At 42.7% G+C, this 21,101-nt stretch overlaps 1 protein-coding gene across 1 annotated transcript in view; it reads left to right on the forward strand.

The window, feature by feature from the left end:
- Nucleotides 1–8,404: 8,404 nt before the first annotated feature.
- Nucleotides 8,405–21,101, forward strand: part of SMURF2 (SMAD specific E3 ubiquitin protein ligase 2) — a 97,464-nt gene continuing 84,767 nt past the window's right edge. The window contains exon 1 of the mRNA XM_019542377.1: nt 8,405–8,607. Coding sequence (XP_019397922.1) covers nt 8,556–8,607 — 52 coding nt within the window. The 5' untranslated portion in view covers nt 8,405–8,555. The remainder of the gene's footprint in view (nt 8,608–21,101) is intronic.

Consider the following 21,101-nt stretch of genomic DNA (forward strand, 5'->3'; position numbering starts at 1 on the left):
ATCTGGCCTGGAACTAGACGCTGCTGGTGCAATGGTAAGGTAAATTGCTTATACATCCGCCTTACTGACAGGATGCTGTGGCTTACTCCAGAAGATGTCAAGTTTTTATCAAACCTTTTGTACCAAACAAAAGTGCAGGACCTGATTCTGTAGCTGCTCAGTTCACAAGGAAATAGAAAAAGTACTTGCAGATAAGTTAAAAAATCAGGTCCATAATTCTGAGATAAGTCAAAATAGCTTTTATTATAGTATATACAAATTTCACCTTGATCACAGCATTGAGAAATTAGCTTAGTGGCATTACTATCATTACTTTACAGAAGATACAACAGAGGTAAAGAAAGGATAAAGTTTCCATTTTCAGGACTTCAGTATAAGTTGTGAGTGCTCAGTATTTGTAGAAACTGAGGCTGGATGTTCCCCAAGATGGGCACCTAAAGCCAATGGCTGTTGTTGCAAATATTTACCCAGACAATTTGACTAGAGTTAGGTAGAACTAATCCTGGTCCAATGGAGTCAATGAGGCCAAATCACCTCTCAAACAGAGGCTCTATCATTTTGACTTCCCTGGAGTCACTGAGTTACACTGGGAAAGCGGAGAAGGGAATCAACTCCTCATTTCAATGGATAAAGAATCACATCCAGAAGGAGGCAAAAGTAGGAAGTGGTTTATGATCCTAGGCCATGGGACCACTCTTGAGAAAGTAAATTGGTTTTTATGCATCCTGATTTGCTCTAAGCTCACTTTACAAACATTTTGCAAAGATCACCACTGAAGCGCTGGTTCTGAAAATGCAACAGCATCATAGAGGCAAAGAAGCATGGTGTCTTGATCTGGGCCACACACAAGCACACGGGTTTATACTGGTGTTAATGAGAGCAGAATTTCTCTTGGCTGCTGTCAGTTCAAAGATGGGACAATACTTGCATCTTAGATGGAGCTTAGTTTCCCAGCAGTAATAAAAGACTGTGTTGCATCTGGGTAGCCTGTAGCAACGCTGCCTGCTCTTTAAAGAGTCCTCCTTTGCCATTTTATGGAGTATTTTACTCATCAGCAGGACAAGATGAGTAAATAAAATTGCTAATGTAGTAAATGGGAATATCTGTTCTTCAATTAATCTGCTATGGATGGACTTACAGAAGTTATCTGAATGACTAACTACTGAAAAATCCTGTGATATGGGGGCTTGTGCATTTTTTGTAGCCACAGCTGCAGTCATTTCCCTTCATGAATGTATCATTTCCCCAAGTTGTATCCTGTCTCTCATAGAGCTCTGGTGTCTGCTGCTCCAAGGCTCTGTCCTCTTCTTTCAGCAGCTGGTGGATGGGTGGAGACATCCTTCCTATTTCTTTTTGTGAGACAGCTCCACCGTGCTCTCTAGCCTGAGAAATTGATTGAATCTTGACCTCTTAAATAAACATTGTCTCCGCACACTAAAGGGCATCTTGGTGGGAAACGGACATTTCAGTCTAGACACTTCAGTTCATTATATGACTTTGATAGAGAAGCATCCCATCTCAGGCTTGCTCTCTGTTCCCCTTTCTAGTCGGGGTGTCAGACCTCTAGCCTGTGTATGTGGGGATGTACATATGTGTATACCTTAACGTTACTCAATCCAGCATAATTCTCAGCAGCCAAAACAATGCTTCTAGTAGTTTGCAGAAGAAACTAAGGAGACACATGGGATAAAAACGTCTACTTCTAGGTTTCTCTTTTCTGAAAGGGAGAAGCACATTACACGTGCCTTTAGTGGAGGTGAATTTGGTCCTTCACTCTTGCTACAAAATAGCAGCAGTGAGGATTACAACCAGGACCTTGGAGATGAGGACAACAAGTGTTGGAAAAACACTTGGATTTATAAGTAAAAGTCTGATGGTCTCTGAAAAGACTTTCAGAAGAATATGTTGAAACAACAGAATGCTAAAGCAAAGCTAAGGGAGAGGAGAAGGGCACGGTTCTTATCAGAAGAAATGTCCACTGCTGGTCCAAGTGTTTATGGGGTGGGCTTTGGCTAAGTGAGGTCATAAAAGAAGAGTATTCTGGGTGCCCTGCAGGAACTCAGCTTGTATAAATCATGGAACTTCTTTAGGAGTAAGATAGTACTCAGTAGGTGAATCTACACCTGCAGTTAATGTGGAGCAATAAACTCAGGTGCATATCACACAAAAGTTTATTGTTCCTGGGTGCACCATTTGAACACGCGACTAGGACCGCAGCACGTTGAGCCAAGTCGGAGAAGTCCTGGCTGGCAGGGGACTGGAGGGGGGTCAGCCTGCCAGCCCAGGACTGCTCCGACCTGGCTCAACATGCTGGGCATCAGCTCTGAAAAATGGCTAAACAATAAATCATTTGGGAAATATCTGTAAATGTAAAGCCGCCTCTTTCTACCTATTGGGAAATTCAAGAATCAGAAATCTTGCTGTGTAAGCCTAGTAATAGCTGTTATTCGGAGGGAAACTGAAAAGATACCAGCCGTGGCATTAGTTGTTCCTCAAGAGGTCATTGGCATCCCTGTTGCTATGGATGCTATGGATCCATCCATTTTTCTCCTCCTTACGCATTCTGTGTGTCAGGTATCCAGGTTGTAGCTGCACTGGTCTAGAGGAAAAGGCAATCAGGACTCATAGTAGAGATTAGATCTTTTATTAGATCAACAAGATTAAAAAAATGTTTTAATTAAATTTAAATTAAGTTTCAATTAAAGAATTTTTTTTGCAAAAATCTTGTTGGTTTAATAAAAGATACCATCTCTACTATGAGTCCCGATTGCCTTTTACACATTCCATCCCACTCTCGAGACTGTTTCAACCACTAACCTGGCTGGTGATGACTAGATGGAACTCCCTTCTGAGTCTGTCCATGAGGCTGCCATCCAAAAAGTGAGCTGTTGGGTGATACAAGGCACTCCCTTCCCTCTGGATCTGAGCTAGCTACCTCATCTTGAAAGGATTTGTTGCTCAGTGATATCAGCCTAGAGTGGAACACAGAACACTGGTCAGGATGTAATGGTAATACTTACATGCTTATATCATAAGATCAGCTCCACTCCAATGTACAGCTTATTTTGAAACTGAGATGCTTTGAAAGCAAAATGAACTTTCTGTTATACATATAAGACTTGATGGAATATCAATTTAATATCTGCATCCTTTCTCTGAGGGCCATGGAGAGCACAAAAAACTCTGGGCCATGGCACTTTCGTGGCATTGTTTTCTTGGATGCAAGTGAAGTTTGCTAGCAGGACCACTTGGTAGCAGCAGTTCTGACTTCCTAAGTAAACAGATCCCTGAACTGCAGCAGCTTTGTGCTTTATAAAGCTTCCTGACCTTGTCATCATTCCTTGCAATGGGATCCTTTACCAGCTGCTGTTCCTCAACTCCTACCCAGTGTTTTATTTGGGCAAAGGGGACAGTGGACAAGAATGATGGCATTGACTGGCTTGGTGGTGATTCCTGAGAGGCAAGGCTTCATTGGTGATCACCTCTATTGGAATAGATGTGTAGTTGGGAGAGGTGTTGGACAAGCTTTGGGGCACAAAGTACCCCTCATGTCTAAGAGCAGCAGACACAGGCTAAGCTAAGTAACGGACAAACGGCTTATGTTTAACTCCAGTATACATTAAAACAGTAATTTAAAGGATCGGAGGAAGGTTGTGAAGTAGTAGCAAAGAAAGATGATCCAAAGTAGCTTCAAAACAAGGGGGATCTAATTGATTAGACAGTTTACTCATGTAGAGGAACAAGGTAATTCAACAGGGAAAAGGCTCATTATTACCCTTGGAGTGAAGAGAGGTTAGCTGAGATAACAGATAGATTGTAATGAGTTATAAAGCCATTATCTCTGCTTAGTCCATAGTTTTTAGTGTTCAGTAGGCTTATGGATTTTTGTTCCCAGGCCCATCTTTCAGAGGTTAAATTTATCTATTATCTCTCCCACCTATATTGTTCTAATAAAAAGTATCGCTAAAACCTTACCCCCTCATACACATCTTGGACCACCACATCTACAATACCACCCCAACTATATTATAATACTGATGATCTCTTGCAGAGCTAGTGAATACAGGAGGAGATAAAATGACTATTTTCCTCAGCTCTTCCTTGTCTGTAAAATACCCAGGCGGCATCAAGGTACAGCAAGATATTATCAACAAACACTAGCTAAAGGTTAGAAAATTCATAGCAAAGCTAAAATTTAGTTCTAAAATTAAAATAGGTGAAACAAACTGGATACACCACAAGTAGTGGTTTTACATTTTGTCTTTTTTTTTTGTCTGTTTTGCGGTGGTCCGGTAATGTTGCTATCTTAGCAGACTGACTCCTGTTTGCTTTATATAGTGACTTTTAGAAAGTATAATGACTTGGCCATTTCAACTTGCAACAGACTGACTTTAGTCTGACCTTCAATTATATAGACTGAATGTCTGTTGTTTAAAAACAGCCCCCTCCCCAGACACCTAAACTCCCTTTGTGGTAAATATAGCTCCATTGAACTGTTTCTAGTAATATTGTGCATTAGCTGCAAAATTAGCAGACCTATTGGGGCTTATTTGATACAAGGTTTGAAGTCAAAGGGGGTGTTCCTGATTCTCTTCTCCTCTGTTCTAACTCCATTATTCAATGAGCTGCTTCTTGTTTACAGCACAGTGAATTGCTTAATGTGTCACTAGGAAAGAAGAAAGATGCATCTTTAACCTGTGTCAGCTGACAATGATTTTTGCATTATACAGTCATTGGACAGAGGTAGTCTTGGAAGCAGAGGCTGTAACTGAGGACCCTCCCTTCCCAGGTAAGTGGTTATGCTTCCTTTTCTCTGGCCCAGTTCATCTTGTATACTTTTCAGAAGTGAATAGCTTCTTCAGGATAGGGAGGGCCCCACCCAGAACTGCATGGACAGGCAGTCAGGGATGTGGTTTAAATATCCTTTGGCAACAAAGAGAACTGAATGAATCTTCCACTTCCTGGACAAGTGTTTTAACCGCAAGGCTCTAATAAGAGGGCAGTAGCAATGCTCTAAAAGAAAGTGGTGGTTTCTGCCAGTGTACATGAGGATGCTGAAAATACCTACCCACCTAGCTCAGGGGTAGGTGTGAGCTAAGCACTAGGCCCTACTGCCCTCTCAAGCCTGGGGCAGTTCTGGGCATGAGCAGAAGTGCAAGCTCTGATTGCCTGGGCACTCTGACGTTATAAGGCACTGTGACATTTAATCACCATCAGTTAGGTGAAAGTTTTTTTTTTTTCCACGCTCTCTCTTTTTTTTTAAGTTAGTGCTAAATTCTATCCTAATATTCCATTCTGTAATGTTTTAAATCTGTAAGATTCCAATCCTACATTGAGATCTGTTAGTGCAGACCCTGAAGCCTGTGCTGAGTCCCATTAAATTTCAGAGAACTTCAGTATGGTCAGCAGCTAGTAACTGTTGGCCTGACATCGGGTCTGATCCAAAGCCTATGGAAGCCAATTAAAGGAATCCTATTTAGTTAAATGGGCTCTGAATCAAGCTTTTCCAGAGATGCTGAGCACTTCTAAATGTCAGGCCATGAGTTATCTGAATAGACAGTTTTAAAATGTTTTTGGCACTTTCAAGTACTTTGGCCAAGTCAGACATGGAAAAAAAATGTTACTTTTATACTTCTTAGAAACTAGAATTTCTCAAGCAATTAATCAATCCAATTTTGTACTGTTTGAAAAGAGCTATTATGCATGCAAGTTTCATAACCTTTTTAATGATGCAAAGAACCAGACATCTGAAACCGTGCAAATGGAAGAGCCGCAGCGTTTTTACTGAGGTCAGCGTGACCCAATGGAATTACGTCATAGCAGCGTCTCGTACAATGTAGAACTTACAATTATTCCACAGATAACACACGAGGAACACCCGAGTGTAAAAACCTCTTCTTAAAGTTCTCATGTAATTCCCAGATGCATCAAAAAGGCATGTTCAGGATCAATTTACTATGCAAGCTGTAGGCTGAATTCGATGAGGAAAAGTTGCTTCAAAGGAACATATTCCCCAGAAGCATTTTGCAGTTTTTGACAGAAATCATTGTCATGTAGTGCATACATACTAGCAAGCAACCTTTTTGTGTTTGTTTCTTATTTTTAATGATCACTCGATCCTCAAACCTAACAGACTGTGTGGGTTTAAATAGTTATATTATTAATTCCATTGTGGTGTGATACGTTAGGCGCCCTCGAGACATATGAGAAACAGACTGTCTTTTTGTTTTGTGTTTGTAGAGCACCTACTGCAATGGTCCTGTGCTGTGTTTAGTGCTCCTAAGTGCTGTGATAATACAAGCGATACTGTGGAGTGCCTCAGAAGAATGGGACCTATGTCACAAAGCCCTATTAAACTAGCCGTCTTGGAGGAAGTGTCAAACAGGCAGCGATTTCCTACTTGGCAGCAGAGGCGTTGGGTATAGGCTGCACTCAAGGCCGGTGACTTTGACTGGGCTGTGCCAATGTTCCTACTGGGACAAAAGCTGGAGGTTCCTTCCTGGCTAGAGGGTCTTGCTCCTTTGCTTAGGGTCAGACCAATCACTATATTTGGGGTCAGAAAGCAATTTTATCTTGTGTTCGGATTGACATAGACTGTGGGGGCTTTTGCTTTCCTCTGTAGCAGGGGGCATGGCCCCTACACAGGATCACCTGAGCATGCATTGACAACGCTTCATAGAAACAGGACGTTGGCTGCCGTGGTTCCCCTGCTTAGCCTGTGGCAGGTTAGGGTGCTAGGTCTGTGCTGTGTCAGGGTTCGCGGTAGGGTTCAGATGATCGATTATGCAGGATGGTTTGGATATGGATGATCCTGCCTCGGGCAGGAGGCTGGACTAGATCAGTGTTTCCCAACCAGTGGGACTCGCAGGTCATGTAGATGGGACTTCAACTCATTGCCCGATTGAAAAAAATCAGTTGTTTGCACGTCAAATAGGTGAATCAACAGATTATCTCCAACAGTGCAATTTTGTGGGGTTTTGTTTTTATCATGGTAGGACCAGGGTTTTTTGACCAAATGGTTGGTGGGACATAAGGTGCAAAAGGCTGAGAACTGCTGGACTACATGATTAGGGACCTAGTTGGACAAGGGACCTCTGGAGGTCCCTTCCAGCCCTCCTGCTCTCCAATATGGTGATCATCTTGAAATGGACCTTTTACAAAAAGCTGAGATTTATTTCTTTTTGCTAATTTGCCTGTCTGTGCCCTGCTGCTATTATAATGCCCCCTGGTGTGCTACAAAGCCTGGAAATTTCTGGAGTAGTTCCTGCAGCGTCTGGAAGATGGAAACAAGAAGTTAAATTCGAATAAAGACTTGGGATGCAAGCCAATTCTTATCTTTTTGGAGAACAGCGATGGAATATGGGAATTACCTTGGCTGAAAACACATCTAAATTGCAGGTAAACCGGGGGTCTGTCTAAGCCCGAATGGCCCAACGACCATACACAGCCCTTCCCGCGATTTCCCAGCTCCTCCAGCTCTCCCATTGCGACCTGTGGAAGTACTGAAGGAGCCAGGGACCCCTCAGTTTCCATAGGGACGCTTGCCTTTATATCGGGGCCTGTGAAACTCTTTTAATTTTGCATCTTTCCTTTTTTTGGGGTAGAAACCTGTGCCTCCTCATCTCCCTGTTGATTGCAAATATCTTCCTCCCATTTCTATGCCCCGGGGAAGTGCTTTATAGGCGTCATCGAGGACAGTTTGGTTGTCCTCTGTTCTCTATTGATACAAAACCTGGCACCTTTATGTCCTCTGTTTTTCTCTTTGAGATTATTTTTCAAGAGAAAAATAGAGGACATGAAAGTGTCCAGTTTCGTATCAATAGAGGACGGAGGTCAAGACTCTGTTGTAGAGCGGCCGCCATCGAGGACAGCCCGCTTGTCCTCTCCCGATACAAAACTGGACGCCTTTGTGCCCTCTATTTTCCTCTTGAAGAGCCACTTTAGATTCACCCGTTACTTTCCTTTTCAGCCTTAAGGAACCAGACTGACATGTGGACGCGGCGTTTGGTATGGAAAGGTCACGGGCTATGGTCGAGGACAGCCCGCGTGCCCTCCTTCGATACGAAACCAGATGCCTGCACGCCCTCGATTTTCCTCTTGGGAAAAAACCCAATCTCGAAGAGAAAAACAGAGGGCACAGGGGCGCCGGGTTTGGCATCGACAGAGGACGGAGGCCAAGTCTCTGTCAGCGAGGACTGCCCGGTCGCCCCCTCTCGATGCCTTGATGTCCTCTTTTTTTCTCTTCCGGGTTATTTTCTCTTCGGGATTCATTTTTGAAGAGAAAACCAGGGTGCGGGGCTGGGTGTCCGCGGAGCGGCCCCGCCAGGGCGAGGGACCAGCGTCGTTTCACCCCCCGGCACGGAGGGGGAGGGGGCGGGGGCGGGGAAGGCGCCGCCTCCTCTCCTCCACCTCCCCAGCGCCGGCCCCGCTCATGGCGCCGCTGGGCACATCCGGGCCTCTCCTCCTCCTCCTCCTCCTCCTCCGGCCGCCGCCGCTGCCCTGAGCGCCCCGCGCGACTCCATTAGGCCGGGCCCGGCGCGGGGTGCGGCGGCGACATGTCCAACCCGGGCGCGCGGAGGAACGGGCCCGTCAAGCTGCGGCTGACAGGTGAGGCGCCCGGCCGGGCCTGCGGGCGCGGGCGGGGGACCCGTCGCGTGAGGCGAGCTGGGCTGAGGGCCCGACCTGGCGGAACTCGCCCCGAGTGCGGCGGCCTCTTTTGTCCGGGCTCCCGCCGCCTTTCCCCCACCCCACCCCTGTCACTTCTAGGAGTCCCGGAAAAATTATTTAAAAAAAACCAAACAATATATATTTTTTTGAATCGGAGAGGAAACAATAAAAAAAAACCAAAAACAAACCCCGGATTTGTCGGGCCATTTCGTTCAGTCAGAGCAGCCCCGCTCACGGCCAGCTCGTGTCGCGACCGGGCAGCCAAACTCCTCCGAAACCGTCTGGGACAAGGATTTCACGAGCGAGGGGGTTTCCCCCCCCCAAGGAGGAAGAGTGAGTCCTTAAAAAAAAAAAAAATCTACTGGAAAAGTTTGTGGGGTGTGGAGGAACTGTTGAGGGAAGGGTGCGTGGTTTTTAAAAATAAATAAAACAATCTGCAGATCTTGCTCCCCTTTTCCACGGAGGAGCTGGGGACGTCCTCCTCTCCTGTATAAAGACCCCACAGAGGATTATGAGTCTGGGCAAAAAAATAAGCTGCGGGGCGCCGCGTGGGAAGCCAGGCTGTCGGTCCGCAAAAGGAGCATGCGTTTTTGTTTTGTTGTCTTTGCCTTTGCTTGCTAAGGAGCCCAGACGGAGAGTGCGGGAGATATCGTTCAAGCCCCTATCTTCCAGCCTTAGCAATTGTGTGGGCAGCAACCAGCTGCATAAAGCATTTTGGAGATTTTTTGGGAAACATTGGCTTGTCTCGGGAAGGACCCTCCGAGGGGATGGAGGTGTTTTGGACTGGGTCCGCTGCAACGTGATTTAAACGTCGGGTCAGTTGTTCTAAAGAAGTTGTGCGCGCTTTGGGAAAGTTGTTAGAAGCGCTGAATTGAATGGACGTGTTGTCAGGTCTCGAGACTCTTCCCAGGCAAGTACTTGATGTGGTTTTAGTGGTCCTTTTCGATTGGGAAAAGCACCGTGGGGACCCTCGAATGCTCAAACTGACTGGAATTAAAATCCACATAGTTTTTTTAAAGTAGTTTACTCTTCGGATCTGTCCGATGGTGTATAATCCTAATTTTCTCTGGCTTTACAAAACTAGCAGCCTTCTGTTTTGGCTTGAACACTTCAAGGATTCAGTCGATAATCAATGTGTAATACTTATTTCTTTCCTGTTTGTTATCTCTAATTGAGATGGTATAAATTAAAAAAAAATGGATTTCAGGAACTGGATTCAATTAGCAGTTTTTTTTCAGGACATAAACATGAAAGGTTTAGATGGAAAACATTGTTTTGACTGACTGGATAAATGGCAGGGTAGTGTTTGATGCGAGTCCAAGAACTGATCTGGAGCTAATGCCCAACCTCTTGGTCCATCTCGAGGAGCCAAATAAAATATTTAACCTAGGCCTCATTTTGCAGAAAAGGTTGATTCTTTGTTGGGACCTCAAGTTCTGAGAAATGTTTGGCATACCTTTACACTAAGTGTTTAACGGTTTATTTAGGTCTGGGTTCCATAACAGAGGAAAAACCACTGTGGTGGCATACTTCTAGTAAGTTTTTATTTAACTTACAGTGCATCCTGGCTGTTTCTTCTGTTGCTTTTAGCTTTATTTGTATGTCATAAGTATCCCCTAATCCTTTAATGACACACATCAGAGTCTCAGGCACAGCCCTGAGCCAAACAGTTGCCAGATAGCAGACAGTTGCGAAAATCTGCAAAAATAGCCTGGTGAAGATGTCTCATGAGAATAATAAATGCTGGATTTCATTAAGAACATAACCAGTATAATTCAAGCTAGTGTCAGCTCAGAAGTTGGTCATAAGATTGTGTATAACTGTGTTTCCCAAAACTTTCCAGTCTTGCTACCACTTCCTCAGCTCTGTCCCTTGGACCAGTAGAGTAGGTTGGGCTTCCGCAGCCGTGGATGTGTTTTGCCACTCCTCCTTTCACCCAAATTCAGTTTTCTAATGTGATTTTTCTGTTGTTTTTTTTTTTAACTTCCATGATTTCTTGAATGTAGAAGTGAATCTAAACTACTTGAAAACTGGCTGAAGCTGAAACTTTGAGTTTTTGGTTGGAATATAGTATTACAGTAGGAATATCGCAGCGTTTGCTTGGAATACAGTATTAATACAGTGCAGTGTGGGCAGGGAGAATCTTTTATTCTTTGAGGACTAAACAAGGATATTGTATAAAGCTGCAAAGTTGGTTTTCCAGTAGTGTCCAGTAAGTACATTTGGGCTGTAATTTATGATTTACCTTTTAAAATAATAAATGCAGTGACTAAGTGCCTTTTACTTAGGGATGTATTTGGTAGCTGTGTTGGTCTGAGACGAAAAGAAAGGCAAAACTCTAGAACTCCGGCTTCAGAGATGATATCTTTTATTAACCCAACTAAGAAATCACCAAAAAAATATCTTTTTGTACTTGGGGAGAATATCAATCAAAATGACACCAGTAATTTTTGAAACCTAGAAATGTAAGTGAAATCTGTTAGTTACTGTGGTATAGCCTCATACATATTGGGGAAAGGTGACAGACAGACTGGGTTGATCACCTTTGCATAGTTCCCTGTGGTTACTTGCCAACTTGTGTGGTATTTGTGGCATAGCTTAATTGGTAAACTTTTCCAGAGAGAAAACTAGAAGTAGAATAACAGTCTCTTGTGGGTTAGGAATGAGAAACAATTCACACTGGACAGTCTGGGGAAGTCAGTAGAGGGCCTGCCTTCTCCTTATTTACTGTACACTTGTGGAGCCTTGACAAAAACATGGAGAAATTAGATCTCTCTTTTCTATAAAACTGCCAGTGTCTCATCTTTTGTTTTACTGTGTCTTCTGTTGAGTCTGTGAAATGTTCATTTTTCTTCATACAAAGATGGCATTGTACTTCACAATAGGGTCTGTAGTGCTGAATCAAAAAGTCCTACTTCTCAAAACACTGTGTAGTATTATAATGAAAGCCCCTGGCAACTGATCTGATAATATTCATTGGGGAAATCATCTTGTGAGAGGGAACGCTCTTGAATTTTGCAAGATAAAAAGGGATATGGCATCCTTTTTTTTTTTCCCCAGTTGATTAATCTTGCATTTCAGTAGGGGAGTGAGTAGATTTTTGTGGTGGTGGGATGAATCCTGAAGCAGCCTACCTGCACTTGGGGCCCTTGTGTCATGCTCTGTGACTTTCCCCAGTGAAAGAAGACTTCAGCTATTTGGTGGCAGCTCTAGGGCACTCACCCTTTCTTTCTCCATTTAAATGACAGCCAAGCTAAAACTGCATTTGCTTTGTCTGTCTGTAGGCAAAGTAGATCTCTAACTTAGTCCTTAAAAATAAAATTTTCCATTTTACTGTGGAATAACAAGATAGAACATTCTTTAACCTACAGCTTTCCAAAATGTTCCTGTTCCAAGCCAGAGCGCCAGTATGTGGTGAAATGCCTACTTGTATCGTGTGTTCTGTAAAACTCCAGTCATAAACTTGAATTAGCTTTGTTGGGTGAGGAGAAGTAGAACCAGGGTATGGTGTGTGTGCAGGTAAGAGTCTCTCATTCAATAATGCTTTGCCTACAATGAGTGGATTACAGATTTGCTTGATAAAAATACCTGCATCTGTGTAAGGTACTTAGGTTTATGTTAGTACCTTGTGACATTCTGATTTAAAAAAAAAAAAAAGAGTAGTATTCACTCTCAGTGAAGCACATCACACATTAAATGGATGAAGCTTGATGGAATTCAAAAGGTAGCAACTGAACTGGTGGGGTTCTTTTTCTTAAAAATGTCGTTGTGTGAACCGCACTTAAACTGGTGCTGGATCAGACCTTCAGCCTTTCCATGGAGATAAGGACAGAAGGTTGAGCCCTCAGCTTTAAGAGACCATGCTGTGCTCTTATTTCTCATACTCCTTGCGATGTTATTTTTGTTTGTCATCTTCCTTAAAATGACCTTTTCACCATCAGGGAGAGCCTGAGTGGCTGACAGTTTATTCTGGATGCAAGAGTAGCTACTGTTAGCTGTTTTCTGTTCCTTTTCTTGGTTGAGTACATTGTCTTCTTACCAGATAATCCTGGGGTACTTCTGAACCTCAGCCCAACTGCTCTTGTATTATCAGCTATACCTTTCTTCAGTTGTGGTGAACTGTGAGATTGTAGTTTCTTTAAATTGACCTTTCCATTGTCAAGCACTGGTTTTTGGCTTCCAGAAGCTTTTCGTAATGTTTTTTTTTTCTTTTGAAAACCATTTGGAAATAAAATATCAGTTAGCACAGAAGGCAGTAGTCACATCTGCTTAATGAAACAATCACGTTAATTCTGCTACATGCAGTGCACTGGCCTTTTGTCATCTTCTGGGTGTAATTCAAGATGTGTATTAATCTATAAAAATCTATATTTTGCTGTGTACAACAAGCTTTCTCCCTTCGTGTTGTCATGATGGCTGAAATCATTTGAGTGACATGAGGACTTTCTCTTTCTTCATGAGGGGGTGGGACATGTTGGGGCTCTATATTTTATGTGAAAGCTCAAGAGCTGACTGTAAATGTAGGGGTATGCATTGGTTGGCTATTGGATTGGCATCAGTAAAAGTAGAAATGATGTTATTGACTATTGACTTATTTGGAGCACTGTAGCTGATGATTACGGCCACATGTCTGGAGCACTCTGAGTGTAGTCTGGTTCTTGCGCCGTGCTGCTGGCCTGAGCCCGCAGCAGGCTACAGGCCACCCGGCAAGCAGCGGGATGGGGAGGGGGCACTGGGGAGTGGTATATGGTACCATGCTCAGCAACAAAGGGACTGTTACTGACTCCTGCCGCTGCTGCCATGGCAATGCCACACATGCAGTAGGGGTCTGAGCACCAGGCTGCCATGGAGATGGGCTGTATGTGGGGGACTAAGGTGCCATATGAGGGACATTCTGTTCTGCTGGCACCAGGTGCCTTTGCAAAAGCAGCTTCTCCCTGGCAGCCACAGGAGCTCAGTTGTGCAGGGCCCACTGGTGGTGAGACAGTGGCATGCTCTGGGGCTCCAGACATACCTGGTGCTGCTATCCATACTGGGGGTCCACCCTGCCCACCTGGGACAGCAGCACAGGCTGTGCAAGGAGTGGGGCTGCAGGTAGGAGCTGTGGGCAAGGGGCTGACATATGGGAATAAGGTCATCACTTCCTTCCTCATTGAAGGCCAGAGCAGACAGGAGGCATTTGTGTGTCTGTGTGTTTGCATGTTGGTAGTTTAAAATGCCTTGCATTATTATTAATGTTGGTTATCGGATCGGCATTGGCCAATATGGCTGGTTAATTATCGGCTATCAATATTGGCCAAGAAAATCTGTATCAGTGCACCCCTATGTAAATGTTATTTCTGTAGGGTATTTGGGAGTTGTAATGGACTGCAAAAGTGTAGTTTGTAGGGTTAGAGTCCCAGCTTTCAATCCTTCATTACCCGAACTGAAGAACTAGGGATTTTCCAGCAAGTCTTGCACCCTAATCCTCCAGTGCATAGCAGGGATTTGGGTAAGGGTAACTTCAGAGGAGAGAATTACCAGGTAAATAACTTTCCCTTTCCCTACTCAAACAAGAGATGCTCACCCCACAGATATAGATAAGAAGGCTTGTAACCAGTTAAACTCCTCATCTGTAACTATCAAACCTAAGTATATAACTCCGTTTATGGGCAGGGAAAGTAACACATAATGAGGAAGTGACTGGCCTAGGATCATAAAGGGAGTTTGTGACAAAACTGGAATTGGAGCTCTTATCTCGTTTCCATTCTAGTGCTCCCATTCCCTTGGGTTTGCTTTACCCTTTTTTAAATAAATAATGGTCTGAGTTGCCTTTCCTGAGACTAGAGATTAGGAGTGATTCAAGATCCCTTTTGGATTAGATCTGATCTTTTGTCATCTGTTCCCTTATACATCCTATTTGGGTTACATCATTACACATACTTTAACATATCACAGTCCTTTGTGGTCTTAAAACATGTTTTGTGATGCTTAATACATCAAGACTGGTAAAGAACTCAATTGATAAGTACCATTTTTGCAAATGGAGCTGAAAACAGAGGGTCTGTGTGCCACCTTCCTTTCCAAAAGTGACTGGAAAGAACTGCTCAGCTGCAGCATGATTAGTTCATGGTTGCACAATTCTGAAAGTGAAAGGAAAAGGAGCTGCTTATAAGTTTATGGGGCTGTATCCGGTTGTTAATTTTCTGGAATGCCTGTTTGGATTTTTAACGCAACTAGTAAAAATTGATTTCTTGTTGAAATGCGTAGAGAAAGGTGCCTTCACATTTTGTTATCTTGTTGTCAGTCATTAGAAATTCAACAAAACTCAGATGAAGCATTGAAATGGTCCTGTCCAAACAAGACTGGACAAATGATTGGATGGTTGTATATCTTTTTATTTTTAACTGAGCGAGAATTGTGTGGAAAGCAAGCAGATTTCTATGGATGTTCCTGAACACACCTTAGGAATACTACATTGCGTAGCAATACCACATTCCAGTATTCCACTGTATTCCAGTGTATTGTGGTGTATACTACTGGTATCGTGGACCTCAAAGCTATGAAAAAGAACCAATAATCATATAATATGCATCTTTAAATGTAGTAGAGCATTACGTGATTGTCGGCACTCTAGTTTTACAGTCCTACTCTCAATGTAATATTGAATGTTTATTTGGCTAAAAATCAGTTTAAAATACATAGAGGAAATAAGGAGCAAGACATTATTAGATCCAAATGGCTTTTACAAGAATGGGTTGAATTGTAATGGGATGAGTATGGATCCTGGAGTCCTTTCTGCTTAGGACTCTAAGTCCATTAAATGTATGTTTCAAAGAGTATAGAAACATGCAGTGCTTATGTTCCTGTATGGAATTCTTTGTGTATCATAATAACAATGTATGCACAGATTCTGCAAATATTTACACATGTACTTAGCTCCATCATCTGTACAAGCTTTTGCAGGGATGGGATCTTGTTTTTTACCAAGTGATTAGGATGCACTTTTAAGGCTAATTTTCAGTGTGTCTCAATCCAGTTTTTATATTGCCAATGCAGTTAAATATAGGCACAAAGAACTGTGTCTAATTACTCTTTCTTTTATGTGACACATTGCTTGATTTGCAATTGGGCATATAGGAGTTTTGAATAAGTTCAAATATAGATCCAGTTGTGCCTATATTTAATTGAGGCTGCGACTGTGTCACTAATATTGGAGACAGTTTTCGAAACCTTGATCCAACTTCATCATATAAAGCTATGGACTACCAACACTGTATATGGTAAAGGTATGTTCAGTGTGACTCGTGAGACTCTACAGAGGGATGGAGTCCATTCAGTTGAAGACTGTTGTTCAAAGTTGGTGTCTTATCACCAAAAAATGTATAACTGTATTAAAACAACAAGCAAACAAACACTGTCTTGTATTCTGAGTGTACTAGGGAGACAGGATAAAAGAGATGTGTAACCGTAGCTTGCAAAAAATACCCTCAAATGTATACAGGGAAGTAAGAACTAGACACGGTCAGATAATACACCAGACCATGGAGGATGGACTTACTTTTGTTTATGTACTATGTAGAATTGTAATTATAGTAATTGATCATCTGCACTCAAGAGAAAAGGTTTTTAAATTCTGAAGAGTTGGATAAGTGAATGAAATTTTTACTTCTTCATAAGTTTTTGTTCAAAATGAATGTTTTCAGAGAGGACTGTTTTACTTTGAGATGGGAGGTAAAGGAGACTAGGATTTATGTTTATTTACCTTGGACAACAGGAAAAAATCTTATCCATCCCGTTTCCCAGTCACGTTGTTAAAATGGTTCTAAGATCTCTTAGGGCTTAGATCAGTGATTCTCAACCAGGGTGCCACGAGATCCGTTCAGGGGTGCTCCACACTGTTACCACTGTTAGGTGTGCAAACATGATTCACTAGATAAACCCACAAAAATTAAATTAGGAATCCACAGTGTTAAAAGCCTTCAGACCTGCTGCAGTCTTTCTGAATTCTTTGCAACAGAAGACTTGGTCTATTATTTTTCTGTAGTCAAAAAATGAGTGAAAGCTAAGATCTGGCACTTTCAAGGGATGATGCCTCAGTCTAATGCAGGGTGCCTTGGGTCTAAAAAGTTGAGAACCACTGCTTTAGATTATATGGATTTCAGTGCCAAAGACTGTACAAGGATGAATTGACCAATGGCACTGAGCCTTGCATGCACCAGTGTTAGTGGGGATGTACTTTCTTAGGGAAAAAATACTGCCTTATTTCCTGAAAGGAGGGATAAATCAGTAGTGTTTTAGCAGCTCTTTAAAGGAAATGTTGGGAGAGTATAATGCTAAGGCAGGGCTGAGGGGGCTGGGACAGTACCAGGTAAAGGAGTAGCATCTGGGCAGGTAGAACTGAGGTGGAAAATGCAACCTAAGGAGCTGCAACTGCATCAGCATGTGTGCACTTTACAGTGCAAATGGGAAACAGTAGATTCTCATAGGTGGGCTGAAGCATATCTGCGCCTCATGCAGGTGATTGCAAGATTAGTCATAGCCAAACTGGTCGCTATGGAAATTGTACTTTGCAAGAAACTAAAATGATTGTCTGGCATTGGATCAATATGCTCTTCTTTTTCTCAGAATCTGTGCTGTTCAGCAGTTTAGTTCCACTGATATAAATGACTTGATCTTGCAAGATGCCAGTACATTGCCTCCCCTGGTTTTTAAGGCTCTGTTGAAATTAAAGATGCTTCATTCATTGTAAGCTTGTGTTTGAAGGGTGCTGAGAGGTCATTGGGAGCTAGGTACAGGCAAGGTGTTAATCAGTGGAAGTTCTGTGAGGCTTTATTTCTTCAAATGGTGACTCATCATGAAAAGTGCAAAAATGGCTGAAACATTATAACTTCTGTTTATATAGCAGCAACTTCTGCTTGCTGACTGCTTTCCAAACAGAAGGGAAGAGAGATGGTCCATTTTTTAGAAATCGATAAAATCCATAGACAACAAAATTGCAAGAACCGTGTTTGTGATCCTGTACAATTTCAAATGGGTTGAATAGATGGCATTTCTAAATGGATGGCAAACAATCATCTAAAATTACTAGGAAAGGTATTGACAACCTACAATAAAGAGAGAATCTGTAAAAGTACACATCATGTTTATTTTTATAGGAAAGTGCTGGCTAAGTATGTACACGTGTGTTTAGGAAACAAATTATTTTTGACATCTAGCCAGAATTTTGCTGACACTGCTGCAGATGTGGAATCCCTGTATCTCCTTATGGAAGAAAATGCCAATGAACTCAAGATCATTTTGGACCAGATTTTAATTGACTATCTGGATGTGCAGTTTTGATTTTAAAAAACCCCAAAAAGTTAAATTGTTTAGTCTTATCAGTTCAGGAAAAACCAGGAGTTAGCTTGGGTCATGCTTGATTCTGTAATGTAACTCCATATTTTGTATAAAACTTCATATGAAAGTCTGCACTTCACACTAATGACTAAACAGAGAGCTGGTGTAACTCATGTATATGGGCTCTCTGCTTAGTCATTAGCATGAAGTGCAGTTGAAAACTATCAATTTATATTTACCCCTTCACTGAGAGAGCAGAAATATCTTTGAGGAGATGGGTATTCCTAGTGATTTTCAATTACATGGGACAGTTTGTCCTAAAAGTGTTTTTTATTACACATTTCCTTTTAGAAGGAATACGATTATTCATTTCACTGCATTCAGAACATTTTCCAAATAATCTTTGTGCTAATGATTGGTTGTTTTGATACCTTCCAATTTGTCCTTGCTAAATTTTTGCAGTTTCATCAACTTAAAAATAAACCCTTTGGGTATCTCCGCACACCAAAGTATGTTTGCATTTCTGTCTCCTGTGTAGGGATGTACTATTAACTTTTTTATCCCCTGTAACTTAATTTGCTTTTGTGATCTAGCAGAGGAGGAAAATTCCTCTCCCCCCTTTCCCTACACCCCCATGACATTTGAATGTGTAAATACGCTTGGATTCCTTGCTGCTGTGTTTTTTTTCTCCTGAATCTTACTTCTTTCATGCAACTTGCTCATCCTGTGAAATAAGTAAAGTGTAACATAATTTCCTCCGTGTTGAAGGCAACACCATTTCACCTTCATAGACTGGTTCTTAGAAACATTCCGAAATGTTAAGATTTTGTGCAGGATGATGGAAATTCCTAACTTTGTTGCAGCATGTCCCAAAATGGAAGGAACAGTTATTGTGTTCTGGTTTTACCTTAATTGTTCGCTGACTTCTGATCATGCATGTGGCTCTTCTCTGGACTCTCTCAAGCTTCTCCACATCCTTCCTGAATTGTGGGGCCCAAAACTGGACGCAGTGTTCCAGCTGCGGCCTCACCAAGGCCAAGTACAAGGGGAGAATGACATCCTGGGATTTGCTTGAGAAGCATCTATGGATGCAAGCCAGCGTCTTGGTTGCTTTACTAGCCGCAGAATCTCGTTGCAGGCTCATGTTCATCTTGTGGTCAGTGATGACCCCCAAGTCTTTTCTTCCATAGTGCTAGCCAGCATAGTGCTGCCGAGCCTATAAGGATGCTGCAGGCTTTTCCTTCCAAGGTAGATGGGTCGTGCTTGATTCTGTAATGTAACTCCATATTTTGTATAGAACTTCATATGAAAGTCTGCACTTCACACTAACAACTAAGCAGAGAGCTGGTGTAACTCATGTATATGAGCTCTCTGCTTAGTCATTAGCATGAAGTGCGGTTGAAAACTATCAATTTATATTTACCCCTCCACTGAGAGAGCAGAAATATCTTTGAGGAGATGGGTATTCCTAGTGATTTTCAACCTTGCATTTTTCAGTGTTAAACACCATCAGGTTCTTGTCCGCCCATTTGCTGAGCGTGTCCAGGTCAGCCTGGATCATCCTTCTGTCTTCAGGTGTGGATGCTTTGCCCCAAAGTTTGGTGCCTTCGGCGAACTTGGCCAGTCCGCTTCTGACTCCAACGTCCACATCATTAATGAAGATGTTGAACAATACAGGTGCAAGGACAGAGCTTTGTGGGACTCCACTGGTCACAGGGCACCACGACAATTGACTTCCATCAATTACCACCCTCTGGGCCTGACCACAGAACCAGTTTCTCAGCCAGTGGATTGTGGTGGACCAAGGCCACAACTGGCCAGTTTCACCAAGAAATATTTACTTAAACCTTGTGGAAACCATGTAAAAAGGCAGTTTCTACGGTTGCCATGAAAACTGGCATTCCTTGTGATTTTGTATGGACTTGCTGGGGTGCAAAAATTAGTAAAAATAAAATACTGGCTCCCCAGTGGGAGCCAGCAGCTGCTGTGGCCTGGCCTTGCAGCCCGCCAGGGGAAGAAGCCACTGGCATGAGGGGGAGCAGCCAAAATAGCAGCTGCCCCTCCTCCCTCTGCTGCTGTTAGGAGGCTGCCTTTTGTGTGGCCCCACCCCTCTCTGTCAACCAGTGGCTAGTGGTGGGGCCACGTAAAAGGCAGCCCTCTCCGCCAGTCAGCAGTGAAGGGTGGGACTGCACGAAGAGCAACCCTTTCGGCCAGTCAGCAGTGGGGAGGTTAGTAGTTGGTGGCTACCCTTGTATTAGGAAACTGCTTTTTGTAGTTCCCATGGAAGAATATGCATATTTGACCATGCTCTAAACTTTAGAGAAGCTGTTGTTTGTACATGGACAGTAAAGACCTGTTTAGAGTTTAGAAGCCAAAGTTTTCAAAGGGGGTTGGACTAATATTATTAATATTATTAGATCCTTGTGCTCCTTTCCGGTCCGGTTCTGTTCCATTCCAGTTCTACCATGCTGTGGTGCTGGGCATGAAAGATGAATTTAGAACACAGTCGCTCTATTTTGTGCTCTCCATCTTTCTTTGTTGCTACCCAGAAAATATGGAGGAAGAAACTAACAGGAAGGCAGAGCTCAGTGGGGATGTGGGGCACAGACTGGAACTGGAAGTTGGCTGAGAGAAAGTGTATTATCTAGGCAAGGAGATATGCAGACTGCAAGCTGGATGAAGCCTAATACATACAAACAAGAAACTCTCTGTTAAGGTTTCACAAGCGTGTCTAACTTCTCAGAACAGACCTTTGCAACTTTAGCATTTTTACTTTAAAATATGTGCGCAAATCAGTGGATATGTAATATTTGCAAGAAATGTAGATAATTATGTAAACTATTGCTATTCTGCGGCAGCATATCATAGGTAAGAAATTAATGTGGTTATAATAAAATGAGTTTTCAAGACTGACTTTAAAAGCAAGAAGTGGGGAACTCTTCTCCCCTCCCCCACTAAAGGTGGTCTGCATGTTCGGCACCATTTTCATCTCAAGTGGTACAGAGGTGAGAAGTACAAGAACTGGCTTTTGAATTGCCAGTAGTAATAGTATGGATGTAAGCAAGGCTTCCAAATTGATATGGATTCTGTGCAATTAAGACAGAAGGAGGCTTGCA

Source organism: Crocodylus porosus, unplaced genomic scaffold (assembly GCF_001723895.1).
Source record: "Crocodylus porosus isolate Cpor-Errol unplaced genomic scaffold, CroPor_comp1, whole genome shotgun sequence".
Taxonomy (NCBI): Eukaryota; Metazoa; Chordata; order Crocodylia; family Crocodylidae; genus Crocodylus; species Crocodylus porosus.